Genomic DNA, 19847 nt, shown 5'->3' on the forward strand with positions numbered 1-19847 from the left:
ATACAATAATTTCTAAAATAATTTGCAGCATAATCCACTTTCACTTTTGTCAATTATTTCCCTATTTCTATTTGCGTGATAGACTCTTCGTCCTAAATATACTATCTGAAATCTAGAGAGAGATTACATTTCTTAGAATAGAATGAATTAAAAACAACCGTTTGGCCTGCTGTAAAGGTGCCATCCCACATCTACTTTCATCTGAGGAAAAGCAACTTGAACAGAATTTTAGCCACTACAAAGTCTCCTAGACTTGACGGCATGACAAACGTTACAGTATGTAATAAGTTAATATTCAACAAGAACAGACCTCGTAAACTCTTTGACTCGGCGCGTGGTCCGTGGAAGGATTGGAACCACTTGAATCCCCGTACTTCAAATACTATGCTTGTAACCTTCTCCAATATTCCTATTGCACATTACTTTAATATAACTTTCAACAGTTTTACTTGCTATCGCACGCTTAGGTTTGATTTTCTAGGTGAACTGACAAAAGACAAAACAGCCAGGTGTATTATACGATATTTTTATTTGTGTTTCAAACATTAAAGTCTATTATAAAATTGTTGAAAAATTGCACTATCATCATTAATGTACTTTGTTGTCACAACTGACCGTTGAAGTCATGGCCTATATTTTTTTCTTTTAAGCGAATTGTTGCAAATATAAGAGAAAGGACGGACAAGTAAAATATGAGTTTGTTATCTTTCTGAGTGTTGCAGTACTTTCTCCTGATACTATTTATTGACATAAGAAAATGACGGTACACTGTTTTCATCTACGAGGTGATATCGGAATGGTACCTATATTAAAATAGCCCTGACCTGGTAGCTAACTTCCCTCATCTCCTTTCAACAGTATAAGCCAAGATGCCAGTTTGCTGTAATTAAATTTAATTCAATTCCGTTTTGTACCTGTCACCTCGCTCTTGAAGATGATGTCAGATCTGTGGAGGGTGGACATTGAATTTGCGTGTGATCCTTATTTCTTTATATGTTCTTTCTACTATTCTCTGTATAGTAATTAAAACTACATACAAATTTGCTGCGGAGCTCCTTTGTGGCTAAGCGGTTAGCGTACGCGCCTTTGGCGTGGGAGACGCGGGTTCGATTCCCGGTGGGAGCTCATGTGGTTTGGATTCCACGTTAATCAGTATCTCATATAGCATCGCCGCTGAAAGGGACGTTAAACTTAAAAGCAACTCAAGCATTTACTTAGTTTTGGATATATGACGTAAAGTAATCCTGAAAGCAAAATTAGTTTCTATAGCAAATTAATGTTTTAATTAAGTTCTCAAACACAGGTTATCACCACTCACAGTTCCAGGAGGTCAATTAACCTTGAGGGAGGGTTGACCCCGTCTGGTAACGGGTCTGATGCTCCTCCGAAATATAAACCCGGAACCCCCTGAACGATGTCCTTGCCTCCTAGTCTTCACGACTATCAAGGTCGGTAATAATAATAATAATAATAATAATAATAATAATAATAATAATAATAATAATAATAATAATAATAAGTATTAGTAGTAGTAGTAATAGTATCAATTATAATAATTATATTGTCTATGTAGGACACTTGAAGTGAGTATTTAAAACTCCACACAGGGTATGGCTCGATTTGGCTCGTTTCGAGTCGAGTTGGAGGAAATTTTTCGAGCCGAGTTCTCGAGTCGAGCTCAAAGTTGTCTGTTTCGAGTCGAGTCGAGTTTCAAAGAAAACTCCCTCGAACTCGCTCGTGCCCATCCCTAACAACCCTGTGGTACTACGATGAACTTTCATTTTTATCTGATCAGGAAGAAACAGTATAACCAGTAGCAACATAGATGAACATAGCGTTGATGAAGACCTGATGAGTGAAAAAAATCAGTATTGCAACTAGGTTCTTTCTTTACACTTTTTCTGTGTATTGACGTAGAATTAACAGACCTCGATGGCTACTACTTGTTGATGGCAATCATATTAGACCAAGGGCCAAGGGAGTGATAACTACCCCATTTGGGAACTTTTGTCGCTATATTAGAAATGTTTCTTAGGGTCCTTAGAATCAAAAAATAGTTTTTGGTCAACATATAAGTGCAACACCTGGCTTCTTGAACCCTTAACCCTTTAGCACCCGTGAATATTTACAGATATTGATGGAATCTCTCTAAACGACTGTAGATCAGACCATAAATCCAATACTGGAACAAGTTATACCTCGATTGATTTGTAACAGTGCAGGCTTTCAATTTATGTAATGAACAAAACATTTCTGCGTACAAAGGAAAACTAATTAAGGGATATTTAAGAAAATTTCCCTTTAAAACGTCCCTTCTCGAGATTCTTTTATTTATTACGTGGCAACACTACAAACTAGGTGAATAATAAAATCAATTTGTGTGTCCTATTTTATGTTCAACTTCAACTGAAAATTTCATCTTGATCCATCAAATAGCAGCAAAGGAAATATGTTCTTTTATAGTATTCACAGAGTTCATATTAATAGATTTTCACGAAAGTACAAGCTGACTATATGTAAATGACGTTAAGACCGTCAGTACAACACTGGAACAAGTTATACCTCGATCAATTTGTAAGAGTGTAGACTTTCAGTTTACGTAATGAACGAGACATTTTTGCGTACAAAGGTAAAATATAGAGCTCCTCCGTGGCTAAGCGGTTAGCGTACGCGCCTTTGGCGTGAGAGACCCGGGTTCGATTCCCGGCGGGAGCTCATGTGGTTCGGATTCCACGTTAATCAGTAGGTCCACGTCTCATATAGCCTCGCTGCTGAAAGGGACGCTAAACTAAAATCAACTCAACTCAAAGGTAAAATAATTTTGGGATATTTAAGAAAATTTCTTTAATAGAGTCCGTTCTCGCGATTCTTTAGTTCTTGCGTGGCAACACTGCAAACTAGGTGAATAAAAAATGTGTTTATGTGTTCTGTTTTATATTCAACTTGAACTGAAAATTTCGTCTGGATCCTTCAAGTACCAGCAGCGGAAATATGTATATCATACTTTTCACAGTGTTGATAATAATTGATTTTCATGGAAGTACGAGTATGCACTGAGAAAAAAAATTGTACGTGGCGTACTTAAAAAGATAGGTTACATGCGTAATTCCTGTAGTTTTTGGACTTAACGTACAGCAGACGTATAACTGAAAACGCATGTTTTATAATACTTTCTGTATAAGTGTTCCATCTATACGTAATTTCTGTATGAAACAATAGAGGCGGTCAGGATCTCACATACAAATGGACGTATATAACATATAGCTGACAAAGGTAACATAAGTATATGCATGTTGTATACGGAAAACTGTTAGATTTCAGACATCCTGCAACGGCATGATGTAACACCTAAGGGCAGTGTGTATGTAGCATACGGATAAGGTATGCTCCGTACTGATTTCTATAGTAAGCAAGAGGATACCGTATATTTGTACAATATACCGCTGTCCAGAGAACGGATTTTTCTCTGTGTGGCTTTGTGTCAATGTACAGTTATTACGTGGAAACACTGCAAACTACATGAATAATAAAACGTATTTATCTGTCCCATTTCATGTTCAACCAAAACTGATAATTTCGTCTTGATCCATGAAATAGTAGCAGAGGAAATAAGTATTTTATAGTCTTCACATGGTTCATAATAATTGATTTTTATGGAAGTACGAGTATGACTTTGTGTCAATGTTCCGTTTTATTTGTTTATCGAAAACAAATGATACAAATTATTCTAGTAGATTTTCTCATTCGTTATATTGTGACAGATTTCCAGTACCGAGAAACCCCCTAGGAAGGTTCTATCAGGTTTTATGGTTTGTTGGGCCATGGTATAATAGAAAATATTTCAAAGCAATAATGTTACTGGTGTGCGGTTACATCATGTTCTTTTTAAAATACTTGTTGTTCTGGTGTTCTACAATGAATACAAATTCCAAACATGTCTGCTGGTATTGAAGTTATCAAAAAACACTCGAAGTTGTTGTATAATGCATATATTGTTATTGCAACTGGCATGCACACAAATAATGGCACTTAATATAACATCTAATGTAGTTTTTTTTATTGGTCATAATATTAAACAATCTATTATATTCTTTGTGTTCTTGTGTGTCTGTAAGTTGATAACAGTAGCACATCTGCCCTCAAATTTACGTGTCCTCAGTTATTCTGAAGAAGAATGTCAAACAAAAACAAGCCCGTCAGACAGACGACAATTACAACCAGGAAAGGAATTGCTGTTGTGAAAAATCGAAAATTCTGTGTAATCCACTACACTTAAAACGAAACTAACATGAGGACGAGAAATTTAATCGAACAAATCTTCCATAAAAGCTTTCAGGTCAAAGAACTGTGACAAGAGAGTGACACTGCAAAACTGCACCGCTTAGCATCAATGTGCATCTAAATTCCCCAGAATACGACACAAACACGGTCTATAGCTGGGACTACCGAAGTTTCACAAAATTACCACGGTTGCTGTCAGTCTGCTACTGAATCATGTGTCGCGGAAAATTGTACACTCTTAGTGGATAATTCACCATATTTGGAGCGTACTGCTATATGACAGTATGTAGTAGACATCCTTATTAACGAGGAGCAGTGCGTATTTTGCCTAAAATAGAACTAAAATGGGGATCACGAAAAAAGGAAAAGGATGTTTCATGGGAAATTGTAGTGACATGTATCACTAGAACAGCTGAACGTGCCATTAAAGAAACACCTATTCGATAGGAAAATGAATCAGTACTGTTACAGATTCAAGAAATGGATCTCATAGCAGCTGAAATTGATCATGGACGAAACATACCTAAAGATAAATTCATTGAAGGCGCACTCTGTGCAGTTATGTCAGTAAATGTTTGGTTTCTGAAGCAGCTTTCTTGTTACTACTAGTGTTCTTAATCACCACCAACAGGTGTAAGTTCCTTCGTGGCTGCCCACGGTAAAATTCCTACGTTTCAAGACCCTAGACTTATCTCCTTTTTCAGTTTGTATCTTTTTCAGTCCTTTTAGCTGCAAGTAATACAGGCCCAAGTCTTCGGAAACCCGTGTTTACAAATTTTTAACGCAAGATGTTTGTTCAGCTGATTAGGTGTACCATGGTTGATGTCAAAACAGATGCTTCTAGTTATAACAGTCAGATAAATCTCACAACCAGTACAGAATTAATAACTCTGTTCTACCGTATGAGTCACTCATCTTCATATTCACAAATATTTGAATTAGTAACAGCAATGTGTGATTGTGTTGTCAAAAGTGGTGATGACCTCGAGCTATCAGTCTTAAAAGATTCATCTGTGTCTTCCCCCTTTTGATGGGATAATTTCTGAGAACTTGCATATCACTTTCAGTTAAAACTGTAAATATAAACTGCATGAGAGATGAGGTAAATCTGAGCTCTTGGAATATAGCATTTCCGCTGTGGGAGGCCACGAAGGAACTCACAAATGTTCGTGGTGATTAAGAACAGCCCGCAGTGACAGTAGATCAGTTTCAATAACCAAAACACTTACTGATATACCTGCACAGAGTGAGCCTACAATGAGTTTATCCTTAGGTATGTTTCGTCCATTAACAATTTCACCTCGATGATCTGGTACAAGTGGTGTTATCTCATTTCAGCTGCCATGAGATGCACTTCTTGAATCTGTAACATAAGTAATTCATCTTCCTATCGAATAGGCGTTTCTTTAATGGCGCGTCTGTTCTAGTGACACATGTAACTAGAGCTTCCCATGAAACATCCTTTCCCTTTTTTCGTGATCCCCATTTTAGTTCTAAATTGTTTTCGGTACTTAAAAAACTACATATTACATACTGTATTGAGTGTGATTATCTATGCGCACATGTAATAACAATACATGCCCTATGTAATAACTTCGAGAGTTGTTTGATAACTTCACATCAGCAGACATGTTTGGTAGTTGTATTCACTGTAGAATAGCAGAACAACAAGTATTTTAAAAAGAACATAATGTATCCGCACAACAGTAAAATTATTGCTTTGTAATATTTTCTATTATGGCCCAACAAACCATAAAACCTGATAAAACCTTCCTGGGGGATTTCTCGGTACTGGGAATCTGTCATAATATAACGATCGAGAATCTGCTAGAATAATTTGTATCATTTGTTTTCGATAGAAAAATAAAACGGAACATTGACACAAAGTCATACTCGTACTTCCATAAAAATCAATTATTATGAACCATGTGAAGACTATAAAATACCGGTACTTATTTCCTCTGCTACTATTTCATGGATCAAGACGAAATTTCAGTTTTGGTTGAACATAAAATGGAACAGATAAATACATGTTATTTTTCATGTAGTTTGCAATGAAAATGTGTTATTATGTGTTTTCACGTAATAACTGTACATTGACACAAAGTCATACTCGTACTTCCATGAAAATCAATTATTATGAAAGCTGTGAAGAGTATGAAATATATATTTCCTCTGCTGGTACTTGAAGGATCAAGACGAAATTTTCAGTTCAAGTTGAATATAAAACAGAACACATAAATACATTTTTTTATTCACCTAGTTTGCAGTGTTGTCATGCAGTAACTAAAAGAATAGCAAGAACTGTCTCTATTACGGAAATTTTCTTAAATGTCCCTCAATTATTTTACCTTTGTACGCAGAAATGTTTCTTTCATTACGTAACTGAAAGCCTACACTCTTACAAATTGATCGAGGTATAACTTGTTCCAGTATTGCACTCACGGTCTGATCTACGGTCATTTAAAGAGATCCATTGATGTGTGTAAATATACATGGGTGCTAAAGGGTTAAGGGCCTCAAGACCCATGTGTTGCATTTATATGTTGTTCAACAACTTTTTTTTTATTCTAAGAACCCTAAGGAGCATTTCTAATATAGTGACAAAACTTCCCAAGTGGGGAGAGTTATAACCCCTTGGCCCTTGGTCTATATTGTCTTACCATTGGATTCTTCCCTGTCCCCGTGTTCTACATTCCTCAAACTATTTCTAGTAAGTTGAACAGCATGTTGGTCCGTAGTGAGCAAAAAATTCTTCCAGCATGCATGATGAAACAAATCTTCCAAGTATGGTGGTCATGCAAATGTGTACGTGTATGGGTCGCATAGGAAGCGAAAATAGAAAAAGAAAAATTAATTAATTGTAAATGGAAACACAGTTTGATATATGCACCATAAGATGTGCTTTTTCTTTTCATGGGAAGAAGAAGAAAACTTGCTTCCGTTAGATACAAAAAATAGAATATCGTTTTAATTGATTTGATGAGCATATTTTAGTGAAAATGAAGAAATTCGGAAAACGACATTACGAAATTTTGACACTTTGGTAAGTATTGCGATAAGTATTTTCAATTTATTGTGTTATCATGAAACAGAAGAAACTGTGAACAGTATATGGCTTGTGTATAGCCCGCTCCCCCCAGTTCTTTGTCACCGGAACTGAAAGTCACTACTACTACTACTATTACTACTACCACTACTACTACTACTGCTTCTGCTGCTACTACTACTACTGCTGCTGCTGCTACTGCTACTACTACTACTACTACTACTACTACTACTACTACTACTACTACTTATATCGAGAACAGAACCCAACCAACCCCTGCGGGGCTTCTAACCCGTTCCTACTACTACTACTACTAGTACAGCTACTAAACTACCACTACTACTACTACTACTACTACTACTACTACTACTACTACTACTACTACTACTACTACTACTACTTATACTAAAACCTTCTTACCACAAGATTTACATCTTAAATCTTTATAACATGCGATTCCGATTCATTATGAACTAATATGAATCGTTAGAATCACTATGATTCGTTAAAAATCACTGGGGGAGCGGGCTATACTCAATCCCAGTATATTTTTCGATTTGGGGGAGAGGGCAATTTTTTTTAGTTAAAATTTCTTAGTTTCTTGGAATATTTTCTGTATTTTTTGTTGGTTTAGGTTAGGTTATATTAGTTTCGGTTAGGTCCTTATTCGAAAATACATCAGGGGTGGTTTAAGTTTAGTTCGGCTACAAGGAACATTATATGCAAAATATGCAGCTCAGAAATGATAAAGATGTAAATATATAGAAATCGTGCTTTCCCAGTTTAGGGGACCATAGATGAATTCATGACTTAGGTACTTCTTTCATCAGAAATCTATTCCTAGTACTTTATAAATTGTTTCTCATAGGAAAAGTTTAGGCAAGTCTTTACTTTAGGCAAGGCAGTGACAGGAACCGATTCATCTAAACCGGTTCCCGCAGTTACCGTTACAGTTCCCAAGAACGGAAGACAGACAACATGCCCTGCGGGGCTCTAACCCGCCTTCACTCGCTGACGCTCGCTCAGCAATACTATGTGAATCAGGAACAGCAATGACATTAGTGAGAAAATGTCTGTGTGAATAAGGAACAGCAAGGAATCAGTGACAACCTCTAAATAATAATAACAGTGATATGGTATCACCGCCTTGCCCAAAGTAAAGAGTTACCAAAGTTTAGGCTTGTGTATAGCCCGCTCCCCCAGTTCTTTGTCATCGGAACTGGAAGAGTCACTACTACTACTACTACTACTGCTACTGCTACTACTACTACTACTACTACTTATATCGAGAACAGAACCCAACCAACCCCTGCAGGGCTTCTAACCCGTTCCTACTACTACTACTACTATTGCTACTAACTACCACTACTACTACTACTATTGCTACTAACTACTACTACTACTGCTACTACTACTACTACCACCGCTACTACTCCTACCACTACTTATACTAAAGCTTCCTTACCGCAAGATTTACATCTTAAATTTTTATAACATGCGATTCCGATTCATTATGAACTAGTATGAATCGTTAGAATCACTATGATTCGTTAAAAATCACTGGGGGGAGCGGGCTATACTCAATCCAAAGTTTAATTCCTGAGTCTAAACGCACTTTAGGAGGACTTAACTGTTTTGAGTATAAATACAGCAATCGGACAAATGCCATAAAACGACAGTGCAAGAAACACCATTCAGCATGTGTTAAATGGCCAATAAAAACAAGAAGTGTATATATCCCTAATAAGGTCAGAGCGAAGCTGGTAGGCTCGCGCGGTAGCACGGGGATGCGTCTGTGGCTAACAGGTACTTCAGCGACCGACGGTGAGTATGCGCTTAAATGAAGACAGTGGAATTATATTGCAGATATATATACTTACGGATAATGATTTAGCACACTTCATTGACATATGATTTATATGTCTTATGGCTTCTCTTCATGAAATAAACATTAGCTTGATATTTCTTCAATGGTGGTGCCGCAGAGTAAATTCAAAATGTTAATGCTTGGATTAGGTTAGGTTTCATATTTTTAGACTTACTCTACGACACTTAATCCATTTCTCTGTAACTTTTACAAATCTGTCAGTACGTATATTTGAATAACACTATTGATATGCATCAATTTAATGGGAATACTAAAGAGTGAAACTAACCAGATTAATATGACATTGGATTATCTCGAACTCAGAACAGCTCGGCGTGAACTCCATATGCGACGTAGAATAGATTCATGGCGGTCATATGGAAGAAAGTTTAATATTACACCACCGCGCGTATAGTACATCTATCAGTTCTGAGAGAGAGGATGGACGCGGAAAAATGCGCCGGATTCCTGTCTTGAAAACAGACCGCTGATGCTCAATTATGTTCAACTCCGGGTATTGGGCCGGCAAAGAAATGTGTTTAACTTCATCCTGTTGTTCCTTAAACCATGTCACTACAGTTCCAGCTGTGTGAATAGGCGTTCTCTAATCCCGGAATATATCATCATTACCCAGAAATAACATCTGAACCACGCAATGCATATGGTCTAAAATAGGGACCTAATTATCGACAATGTTGCGACTGATAAACGTCAACTAAGGATCCATTAAAGATCAGGATATCGCGGCCCACAACATCATACAGCTGCCGCCATATTGCACACCCCTTGCGAATCATAAGTTTATTTGGTCATCTGCCACATAAATATGACCTGTGGTTTGAAATAGGCTGAACTATGACTCATTTGACCATATCATAACTTTCCAATCATCAGCTGTCCATGTTATGTATTTGCGGCACTATTTGTATCATGTTCAAACGTTACGGTTATGGTTATCAACGATTTTCCCCTAGCAACCGACCATGTGTATCCGTATTATGTAATACGCGGAAGACTATGATTCTGTACTGACACAGGCTGTGGGAGATGCTGCTTGGATTCCTCTGGCCACTGGAAGCATAATCGCATGATGGTTCTGACTAACAATCTACTTTAATGCTAGGCGAGACATGTCACTGAGAGTTTTGTTCCGACCCCTGTTCTTATTCGCCATGTGGTTTTTCCGTGAGTTTTGTAGGCTACTATCACCGTAGAGCAGCGTTTCCCATCTTTTTTCAACTTGCGGCACACTACGGATGTAACCTGGATTCTCACGGCACACTCATAGATATTATTATTTTCTATTTGTAAATATAAAATACCGTGGTATTTTTCTGTGATTACTGATCTCCTCACTGAGAAGAAAGCTCGATCACTGGTTTTCCATCATGGTAAATCACTATGCTTATTTTTCATTCTAATTTAAAAATAGAAAACAATTGCAATGAAAAATTGGACTCCGGTTTTTAAAACTAAGCTTTCTTTTCCGAAAACTGTATCCAACCTTTCACTAAGAAAAAAGATCACTTAATAATGAATGAACAAACAAATCTCTTTTAGTTTTAAAACACAAATGTAGATAATTTGTATGCATGTTTGCTTTGTCGAAAGGATTGAATGATATTTTAAAATTTCAAGTTACGAAATAATCTGCAGCAATAAAGAAGCAATAATGGTCATAACAATAATAACAAATACTTTTTTCAACATTAAAAATGTACAGAAAAGTAACACGGTATGAAACATAAAGTTGTAGATTCATAGTAGAGGTTCATAGTAATGTGAAATACAAATATACATTTTTCTTTTGTCTTGCAATTAGATTGCTATAGAATTAATAATTTGTTTCGATTTCCTCGCGGCACACCAACGGCCCATTCACGGAACACCAGTGTGCCGCGGCACACCGGTTGGGAAACGCTGCCTTAGAGTGAACCCGATGTTATACATCCTATTCACTTGTCACTTTCGTCAAGCTTGCGTCACAGAAGCGAGTGCCAACAACATAAAATTGCATCAGACAAGTGGCAATTTTACATTATCACTGTCTGGTCAGTTCTTTGCATTACCGTTTACACTATTACTGTCTTTCTACTACTTTTCACGTGCCTTTGCCGTACTCACCAACAGTTCGGCACTGCAGTTGAAACCTGATCTTTGCCAATACATACATTTGACGTGTTACCAAGTCCAGCTGTTTTCAGTAAATTGTAAGAATCTATAGAACACTAACAAATTCCCCCAAGAATTACTGCGGACAATGTTTTTCTCTTTCATAGTATTGACACGAGACGAGACAGAACTCTTTGACGCGAGACAAGACGTTTGGACAGGTGCAAGTTATTTAAAACGGCCCTCCAATGACATTGGCATAACCTTGTCGATTCAAGAAAATGACATAACCGATCCAGCAATTCAAAAACCCTTTATGTACTTTTTGTTTCGATTTTTGCAACGTCCCCTCTCTATTTGACCTTCAAATGCCCTTGAACCTGACGTGATGGGGCTTAACCGACCTCGGATTCGAATCTTAATCGATCTCGGTAAGCGGCAAGCTGTGCAAAAAGAGAGAGTTAATAAGAAACAGTTGGTTTCTGATAAAATGAAAGCACATAACCAAACAATCAAAGTTAGGTCAACATTAATGCAAGGCCAGAACGTGAATGATAAACTGAAAGTAAGAAATTACAAACCACGACACAAGTTTTCACAAGTCTTGACCCTACTGTTACATATGAGGTAATTAACTTCAAAAGATAGTGTCTATATACATGTAGATGTACGTATAAAAATGTGTAAAACAACAATATCTATCCATCTTTTATATTTCGGTCTTAATAAACAACTTTGATGAGGTTTGCAGTACTATTGCATAGTCATTTTATTGAGTTCTATGATAAACTGAGGAACGATATTGTAGGAGTGAATTAATTTATGGAAAACCAGTGAGCATCCAATTAGATAAGTCGATTATATTACTATATCATATAGTAAATGATTTAAAGAATCGCATTTTATTGACAAAGTTAATTGCACGGAATATGATATAGTATACAGAACTGAGTTGGTCTATACATGATAGTTTATTTTGATTAACTTATGGAGGAGTTTAACGTAATACGTACAGACAGTGGCGAAGAATGATAGTTTCAAGAGGGTAGGCCCAATGTTCTACTACCATTACTAATAATAATAACGATAATAATAATAATAATAATAATAATAATAATAATAATAATAATAATAATTATTATTATTATTATTATTATTATTATTATTATTATTATTATTATTATTATTATTATTATTATTATTATTATTATAAAACGAAACAGATTAGACATAAATATTTTACTACAGAAATACAAGAAGACGAATTCACATAAATTTAATGCAATTGTAGCTCATCGACAGCACTTATTCGATCCGGATCTCAATTTTCATAATGAAATTGACGTATCTGACTCATAGATGATCTTAATTCACCATAATGCAATTTAATTGTTTTAATTGGCGTGATCGGGTGGGGAAGATGGACTATCACATTATCTGCGCTTCACAAGAAACATATGCCGCCTTATGCAGAGTCGTTTTGAAGAATGATTAACGTCATACTAAAGGTCTGACTACTACAGGAACCTTATGTTAGTCGAACTCTTTAATATGGCACTAATCACGCGTCAAAATGACTCTCCATACGGCCTATGTTGTTTAGTCTACATGTACTGAAACAAACTCTGCTTGTAAAATGTTGTCTTTAATTATATTGTTCAAAACACATGACAAGCATTCAATCAAGATATTTTGTGTGTCACTTAATTCACTTTTAAAAACAGAATCAGACTTAAATATTTTTCTACACTGCTCATTATTTCAACAACTACAAATATATATATATATAGTATGCAGAACTCTCTACCTACCAATGCATGCAGAACTCTCTTGCCCTCTGTTTGTTCTATTTTCAACACAGGCGTTAGTCTTCGTTCCTTAATAACACATTAATTTTCAAAAGACTACTGACATAGAAGATTCTTTAATAAGAATTATATTACGTATATTCATATTCTCCACTTACTGACATTTTCTCTCATTCACTTTTGCAAATGTAAGAAAAAATTCACACAATATTTCAAAAACATACACTCTTTCTAATGAACTGTACGAGTCTGATTTCGTACGGGTTTGCGCCAACGCAGGGGAATAAAGGGGCATTAGTTTGCGTTAATAGGCGTAGCGCCTTTAGGCCTACCGCTCACTGGCAACATTTTGTCGGGCAACTATCTTGTTGCTCTGGCTAAATGCATTGAGTCTTATGGGAGTCCGCTCACTGAGGCGACAGCGACAGAAAAGTTGCCGAGGTGTCGCCAAGCAGGGCGACAGCAGGGCAACAGCTCGGCGACGGAACAGTTGCGCAACATCTAAAAATGCATTGAGTCTTATGGGAGTCCGCTCACTGAGGCGACGGCGACAGAAAAGTTGCCGAGGTACCTCCAAATAGAAAGATAAAAAATAAATGTTTTCTACAAGTTTTTTTCACGTAACAGTTCGTTCCGTGTGTAGCGCGTGAAAAGAAGTGTTCGCAATGGAAACTAATACATTCTTTGATTAGTGACTAGCATGTCTTTAGTGATAAAGACTCTGAAAAATTAATTGAGGATATAGAGAAACGCTCAGCGTTAAAGAAGAAATATATATAAAGCAGAAATAATGGAAGGAAGTGTGTTTCGCTATTATAAGAAACTAGAATGAGCTTTGCAGCCAAGAAAAAACAACACAGGTAGGTACATTTTTCGATAATGACATATCGCTGTCATACTACACACTACTACTTTCATTTATTTCCCACAACTAGGAAAACATACAGATAAAATTATCATTTTCAAATTTCTTTCCATTTCAAATATAAAAAAAGAAAAAGAAACTGTACTATATAAAAATGACCGATTTTAAAACGTGAAGAATACGCGGGAAGAACGAAGAAAGCCAATTTTTATTTTATGGCTATACGTAGAACATTGAGAATACAGTTACTGTACAGTGTTGTCGGATTGCCGCTTTTCTTAGTTTCGTTCTGTTAGTTATTTCCAGTCGTTTTATATTTTCGTTATTCTTGTTGTCTTTTGATTCGAATAATTGTTCCCGTTCGTATTAGCTTACACAATGCTGTTATTTTTGTCACTCATTGACGTTCAGAGACGTCATTTAGGGGGGGGGCAGGAGGTGCAATTGCTCTCCAAGAGTTTGAGAAATGCATATACTTTAATCAATTGTCTACTAATATAGTAGTACAAGACGTGAAAATCTTATGTCGGTGGTGCTCTTGCCCCCTTCAAGTGAAGTCTGAAATAACGCCCCTATTGACGCTACCTTCGAAAGTTTATTTCAATTTATTTATTTAACCATTGGAATTTGCGGTAGGTTTTTTTTTTTTTTTTTTTTTTTTTTTTAATGTCCGAAACCAGCGATTATGTGAACTGTTCCGGTTGCCGATTATGTAAATTGTGATATCAAATGCTCGGCAACTTTTCTGTTGCCGTCGCCAGTGAGCGAGGGTATAGCAACAAAACTGTTTTGTCTCCGTGAAGTTGCTGACTGCAGGCGACAGCGACGAGATAGTTGCGCAACTGTTTTGTCGCCAGTGAGCGGTAGGCCTTAGAATTTCGTGTTCCAGTTTTTGCGTTGCGTTCGAGTACGCAAACTTAAGCAAAGTTGGAACGGAATGGAGCCCACGTTATTTTGTTCTTTATTTGTTTGATATATCGAATCGAAATCGAAGGTCTCGAGAGAAACTAGTAGGTAGAAACGAAAGTCGATACGCGCTGAGGCCGGTCTCTTTCGCAGGTTATACGCTGGTGAATAAAACGTCATTTGCAACACGTTCTCTCGCGGGGTTTTCTGAGTAGCTTGGCGGTAATTCTACTGTCGCCTGAGACACTGCTCGTTGAGGGGAGATCTTAAATTGACAAAACCAGAGCACCACACAATATGACGTCACTAAATGTGATGGTAAGTTGAGCAGTGTTTGCAGCTGATTTGGTGTCAACTTATTAATTTTATACTAGAGTAACAGACCGGTAAAGAAAATATGTTTAAAAATGATTATGTGTTAATGAAGTAATATACTTAAAGAGATATTTGTATATTTGTATGAAAACATAGCATTTCCACACGCGATATTTGATGATGTGCTCCGCAAAATATTTGTTGCCACAAAAAATTTGGAGATCTACAATATATAATTGACCTAAAAGTTAATGATAGGTCTGCATCATATTAATATGTGACAGGCCGTTATCTATGGGGTCTAGGGGGGCGGGCCCCTCTAAATTTTTACGGTACTGGTCCCCTAAAATTTTCACAGTACGCTTGCAAATAAACAGGGTGAAAAATTTCGAAGTCAGATGCACTCGCCAATCCAAAAATAATGGTCGCCAGTATCTCTCACGTACAAATTGAGATGTCCCCCCCCCCCAAACGCCCTTTGGTTTGACAAAGAAAGACTTCACATTCCGTGTTTTCTCTCACTCGGTGACAATTATTTTCTTACAAAACAGAAAATGCGCTGCCCTGTGAGTTCAGGCAGAAACCATTCCTAGTGAACACTGGTCGCCAGCTCTAAATTTCTAGTCGCCAATTTCTAGTCGAAAATTTGTACACTGAGCTATAATATGGTGATTAACTATAATACGTTTGGATCGGGACTCCCTCCCAAACTTCTACCGGGCTACCAGCCTAGTATGTGATAAGTGACAGGGCCGTAACTTGAGGAGGGAGAAGGGCAAATGCTTCCCCAAGGAAGCTCCCCGCCGTTCGAGGGGACCCATTTTAAGACAACATTTTGTTACTCCGTATACGATACAAACATGAAATTATAAATGAAGCATCGAATATGTCCACTATATTACATAAACAAAACAACACATAAAAGGTAAATAAAAAAAAATGAGTCGTGAGCCCATTTCAATAAAAAAAAGTTTCTATTAGGGGCCCTAGAAGTAATGTTTATTCGTATGGCTTTGATATTTGTCAATATTGCCCCCTTAATTCATTTGTCATGTATGGAACGGGATCAAAGGTGTAACTAACGACCCGGGCCCATAAAGAGTAAGAGAAAGATGGAAAGAGGGAGCCCAAGATTAGAAAAACAACTTTTTTCTAGGAGCACCATATACGGGTATTAATGCTTACCCCCATCCCAAGAAAACAATCTAAGTTACTGCGCTGGATAAATGGATGCAGGTGTAAAATACATAAACATAAAAACAGTAATTTATGATTAAAATGAATGACTGCGTGTGAAAGAGGACTGTACTACTAATTTTTAAAAATTATATAACGTTTACTGTATGTAGAAAACGATGGTGCAGTCCTATTTTATAAGTTTGAATTTGCAAAAATTTAGGAAAGAAGTATGTAATATATTTCTCGGGTTCTGTAGGATTACGGGGGACCAAAACTACGTAAAAACACAATGTTTATAGGTGGAATGAGTTCATGTTGCGGAAAGATAATTGATATTGATATGTGAGTAATTTGTGAACTGAGTAGACTGGAAATGCCGTGTGCTGAATAGAAAATTTTGCAATTACTATTTGCTATTAATTAGAATGGACAAATATAACGTGCGTTGCGGCGTTCTAACTCGACTTCGCTTGCTAGCGCTCGTCAATATTTATTTATTTATTTATTGATACAAGTCATGGCCATTACCGGTATCTATGGCCAAGCACGTCAGGTTGGAGGGATGACATCCTCGGCGAGCACACAATCACGGTACGGGGTAGGGATATAAGGAACGGACGGATAAGGAAAGAAGCGGCCTGAGGCCTGTAAATTAGATACCATCCCGGCATTTACCTGGTGTGAATGAGGAAATCCCAGAAAAAACCTCATTTAGTATAGCTAGCCTAAAAAAGCTGTTACACCTTTTCGACCGACTGACCCTGCCAGAAATCGATCCCAGGACCAAAGGCGAGAGCATTAGCGACTACTCATGCTCAGCAATACTGTCTGAAACTCTTTAGTTAGTGGTATGTTTGGCTTTAGGTAGATTAACCTCAAACACATTTAAGAAAACAGCAATGATTTTCAACAAAAAATGCTTTCTCCCAGTAATCCGACATATGCCTAGTTTTCAAAGCACATACTGAGAAAAAAAAATTGTAGGTAGCGTACTCAAAACGGTAGGTTACATGCGTAATTCCTGTAGCTTTTGGACTTAACGTACAGCAAACGTATAACTGAAAACGCATGTTTTATAATACTTACTTTCCTTATAAGCGTTCCATCTATACGTACTTTCCGTATGAAACAATATAGGCGGTCAGGATCTCACATACAAATCGACGCAGAAAGTCCATAGTAGAATAGAATATAGCTGCAGAATGTAACATAGGTGGTATACGGAAAACTGTTAGATGTCAGACATCCTGCAATGGCATGATGTAACATCTAAGGGCAGTGCGTATGTAGCATATGCTCCATACTGATTTCTGTAGTAAGCAAGAGGATTTTGTATATTTGTATAATATACCGCTGTCCGGAAAACGGATTTTTCTTAGTGTGCAGTTCATAAGCAAGGACGCCCATGTTGTGGTTTCCAAGGGGGCAAGTATAAGCGACGTTTCAAATATAGTTTCAAATTTTGCTGTAAGTAATGTAAAAATTCTATTGGGTTTTCAGTATTCGCAAGTACAATTTCCCCTGAGGGGCGAGCGCCCCACCTTGGCCCTCTTGATGGGCGCCCTTGTTCATAAGTAATGCAGTTATGTGGGTGCTGAACCTGTGGGTTCAGTATTTCTTGATAAATCCATTAAATGTTGTGCGTGTAATCCACAACACACACAGATATAGGCGGGAATTCATGTCACTTAAGGACCTCCCCATTTTAGGGCAGTAATAAATGCGAAAATTGTCGATAAGTGATTCGGCTACTTTGATTTTGCGAATAGTTCTACTATGTGCAACTTTGTCCATGCGGCGTCTAGGGTATGGTCGACCTACTTCACGAAATACTTCAAAAGTTGAAACGGTGGGTGCGTAGACGTAAACCTCGTGTAGCTTAGGTATAGGCTGCATAATTACTTTATTACGTCAGTGTTAATGCGCATCCTTAAATAGGGATAGAGCAGTTTCCGCAGTTCAGATCAATAATACGTGGACAAATTCATATTACTTTGAAACTCACATTTCTCGATGAAAATAGTATCATCACGCCTTCTAGACTGTAATTATATGTGTACAAGAGATAATTGTTCAAAAATTACATTAAAAAAAAAAAGATATGGTTGCACATTTAGTAGTAGTAATAGTAGTAATGATAGTATAGTAGTAGTAAGGTAGTAGTAGTAGAGTAGTAGCCAGGACCGCAACCAGAGGGGGGCAGGCTCCTCTAAACTTTTTGCGGCCCCTCCAGACTTCAATTCAAAATTTTATTATTAATACAAAAAACACAATTTAGATATTTATAAGATAATTTTAAAGACTTGGCCCCCCGTAACATATTCACGGTCCTTCCAAACCGTAGCTGGTTTCGGCCCTGGTAGTAGCAATGATAGTATAATAATAGGCTATTAGCAGTAGTAGTAGTAGTATAATAAGGCAGTAATTGTAGTAGTAGTAATAATAGTATACTAGTAGTAGTAAAGTAGCAGCAGTTCGGGTTAGGTTAGGGTAGGTTCAGGCAGCGAAATAGTCATATTTCAAGTCCCTTGTACATTAGTTTGCAGCCCTGGAATAACGCCCTTATGGAGAGTTTCATAGAATTAAAGCAACATCTTATTGCTGTATCTATGTTCACAGATGACTTACATATTCTGCGCCTTCATAAATATATTCCCTAAACATTTGTCTTTTGTTCTGAATTAACACCTTTTACCTGTAAATTGTAATTTTAAAAATGTCCACGTATTCTTAATCCCGTTTCTGCCAATCCAAAACACTAACTACACCTACAAGTGTTCATTTGGTGCTAAAATAAATTGATATATCATGAATGTCAGTACACCTAAAAAATAGAACATAACTGAGGAAACCTGAAATTTCAATCTTGATACACGTATCAGTGCGCAGCACGAAATAAGATTTTTTAAAAAAAATCCCGGCGTTCTTCCCGCCTTTGATGGGACAAGCCGCAATTATTTACGCATTATTCAGTGCATTGTTTGTGTATAATCTTGTTCGTTTGTTGAATGTAAAACGCAACTCACACAACCCCTGTAACAACATAATGTGTTTTTATTGTCCACCAGTACACGAACAAATTCCAGGTATGTCTTAAATTATAATCCACCTTGGCATATTATCTCAGCAGTAATACTGTCAACAGAACTGCCTTGCTTATGGATACACTGCGCATTAAGTGCTCCAGGGTAGTGACGACATTAAGTGACGTCATGTCCTGTTGCTGTAGTTATGTCAACTTAAGAACTCCCGCTCGTTGAGCCTCCTAGCAGTGGTGCCAACCACGATTTCTTTATCGAACTTTTTTTTCTACTTAGAAAATATCATGCATTCTGTGCAAAGAAAAGAAATTAATTATAAATTATAATTTCTGAAAGTAAATGGGTAGGCCGGGCCTCAGGGCCTCTTACCACCCTTCGCCACTGCGTACAGATAGTAATCTTCAATTGACAAGCAAATGTGCAT

At 37.1% G+C, this 19847-nt stretch overlaps 1 protein-coding gene across 2 annotated transcripts in view; it reads left to right on the top strand.

Annotated features, from left to right (window-relative positions):
- The first annotated feature begins 7177 nt into the window (after positions 1 to 7177).
- The window catches only part of LOC145678428 (cytochrome b-c1 complex subunit 10-like), a 77398-nt gene continuing 64728 nt past the window's right edge, over positions 7178 to 19847 (top strand). For both annotated transcript variants that reach the window (XM_081748546.1, XM_081748547.1), the window contains exon 1: positions 7178 to 7327. In XM_081748546.1, coding sequence (XP_081604672.1) covers positions 7284 to 7327 — 44 coding nt within the window. In that variant the 5' untranslated portion in view covers positions 7178 to 7283. The remainder of the gene's footprint in view (positions 7328 to 19847) is intronic.

The sequence above is a fragment of the Thermobia domestica genome, chromosome 2, assembly GCF_964235325.1.
Source record: "Thermobia domestica chromosome 2, izTheDome1.hap1.1, whole genome shotgun sequence".
NCBI lineage: Eukaryota > Metazoa > Arthropoda > Insecta > Zygentoma > Lepismatidae > Thermobia > Thermobia domestica.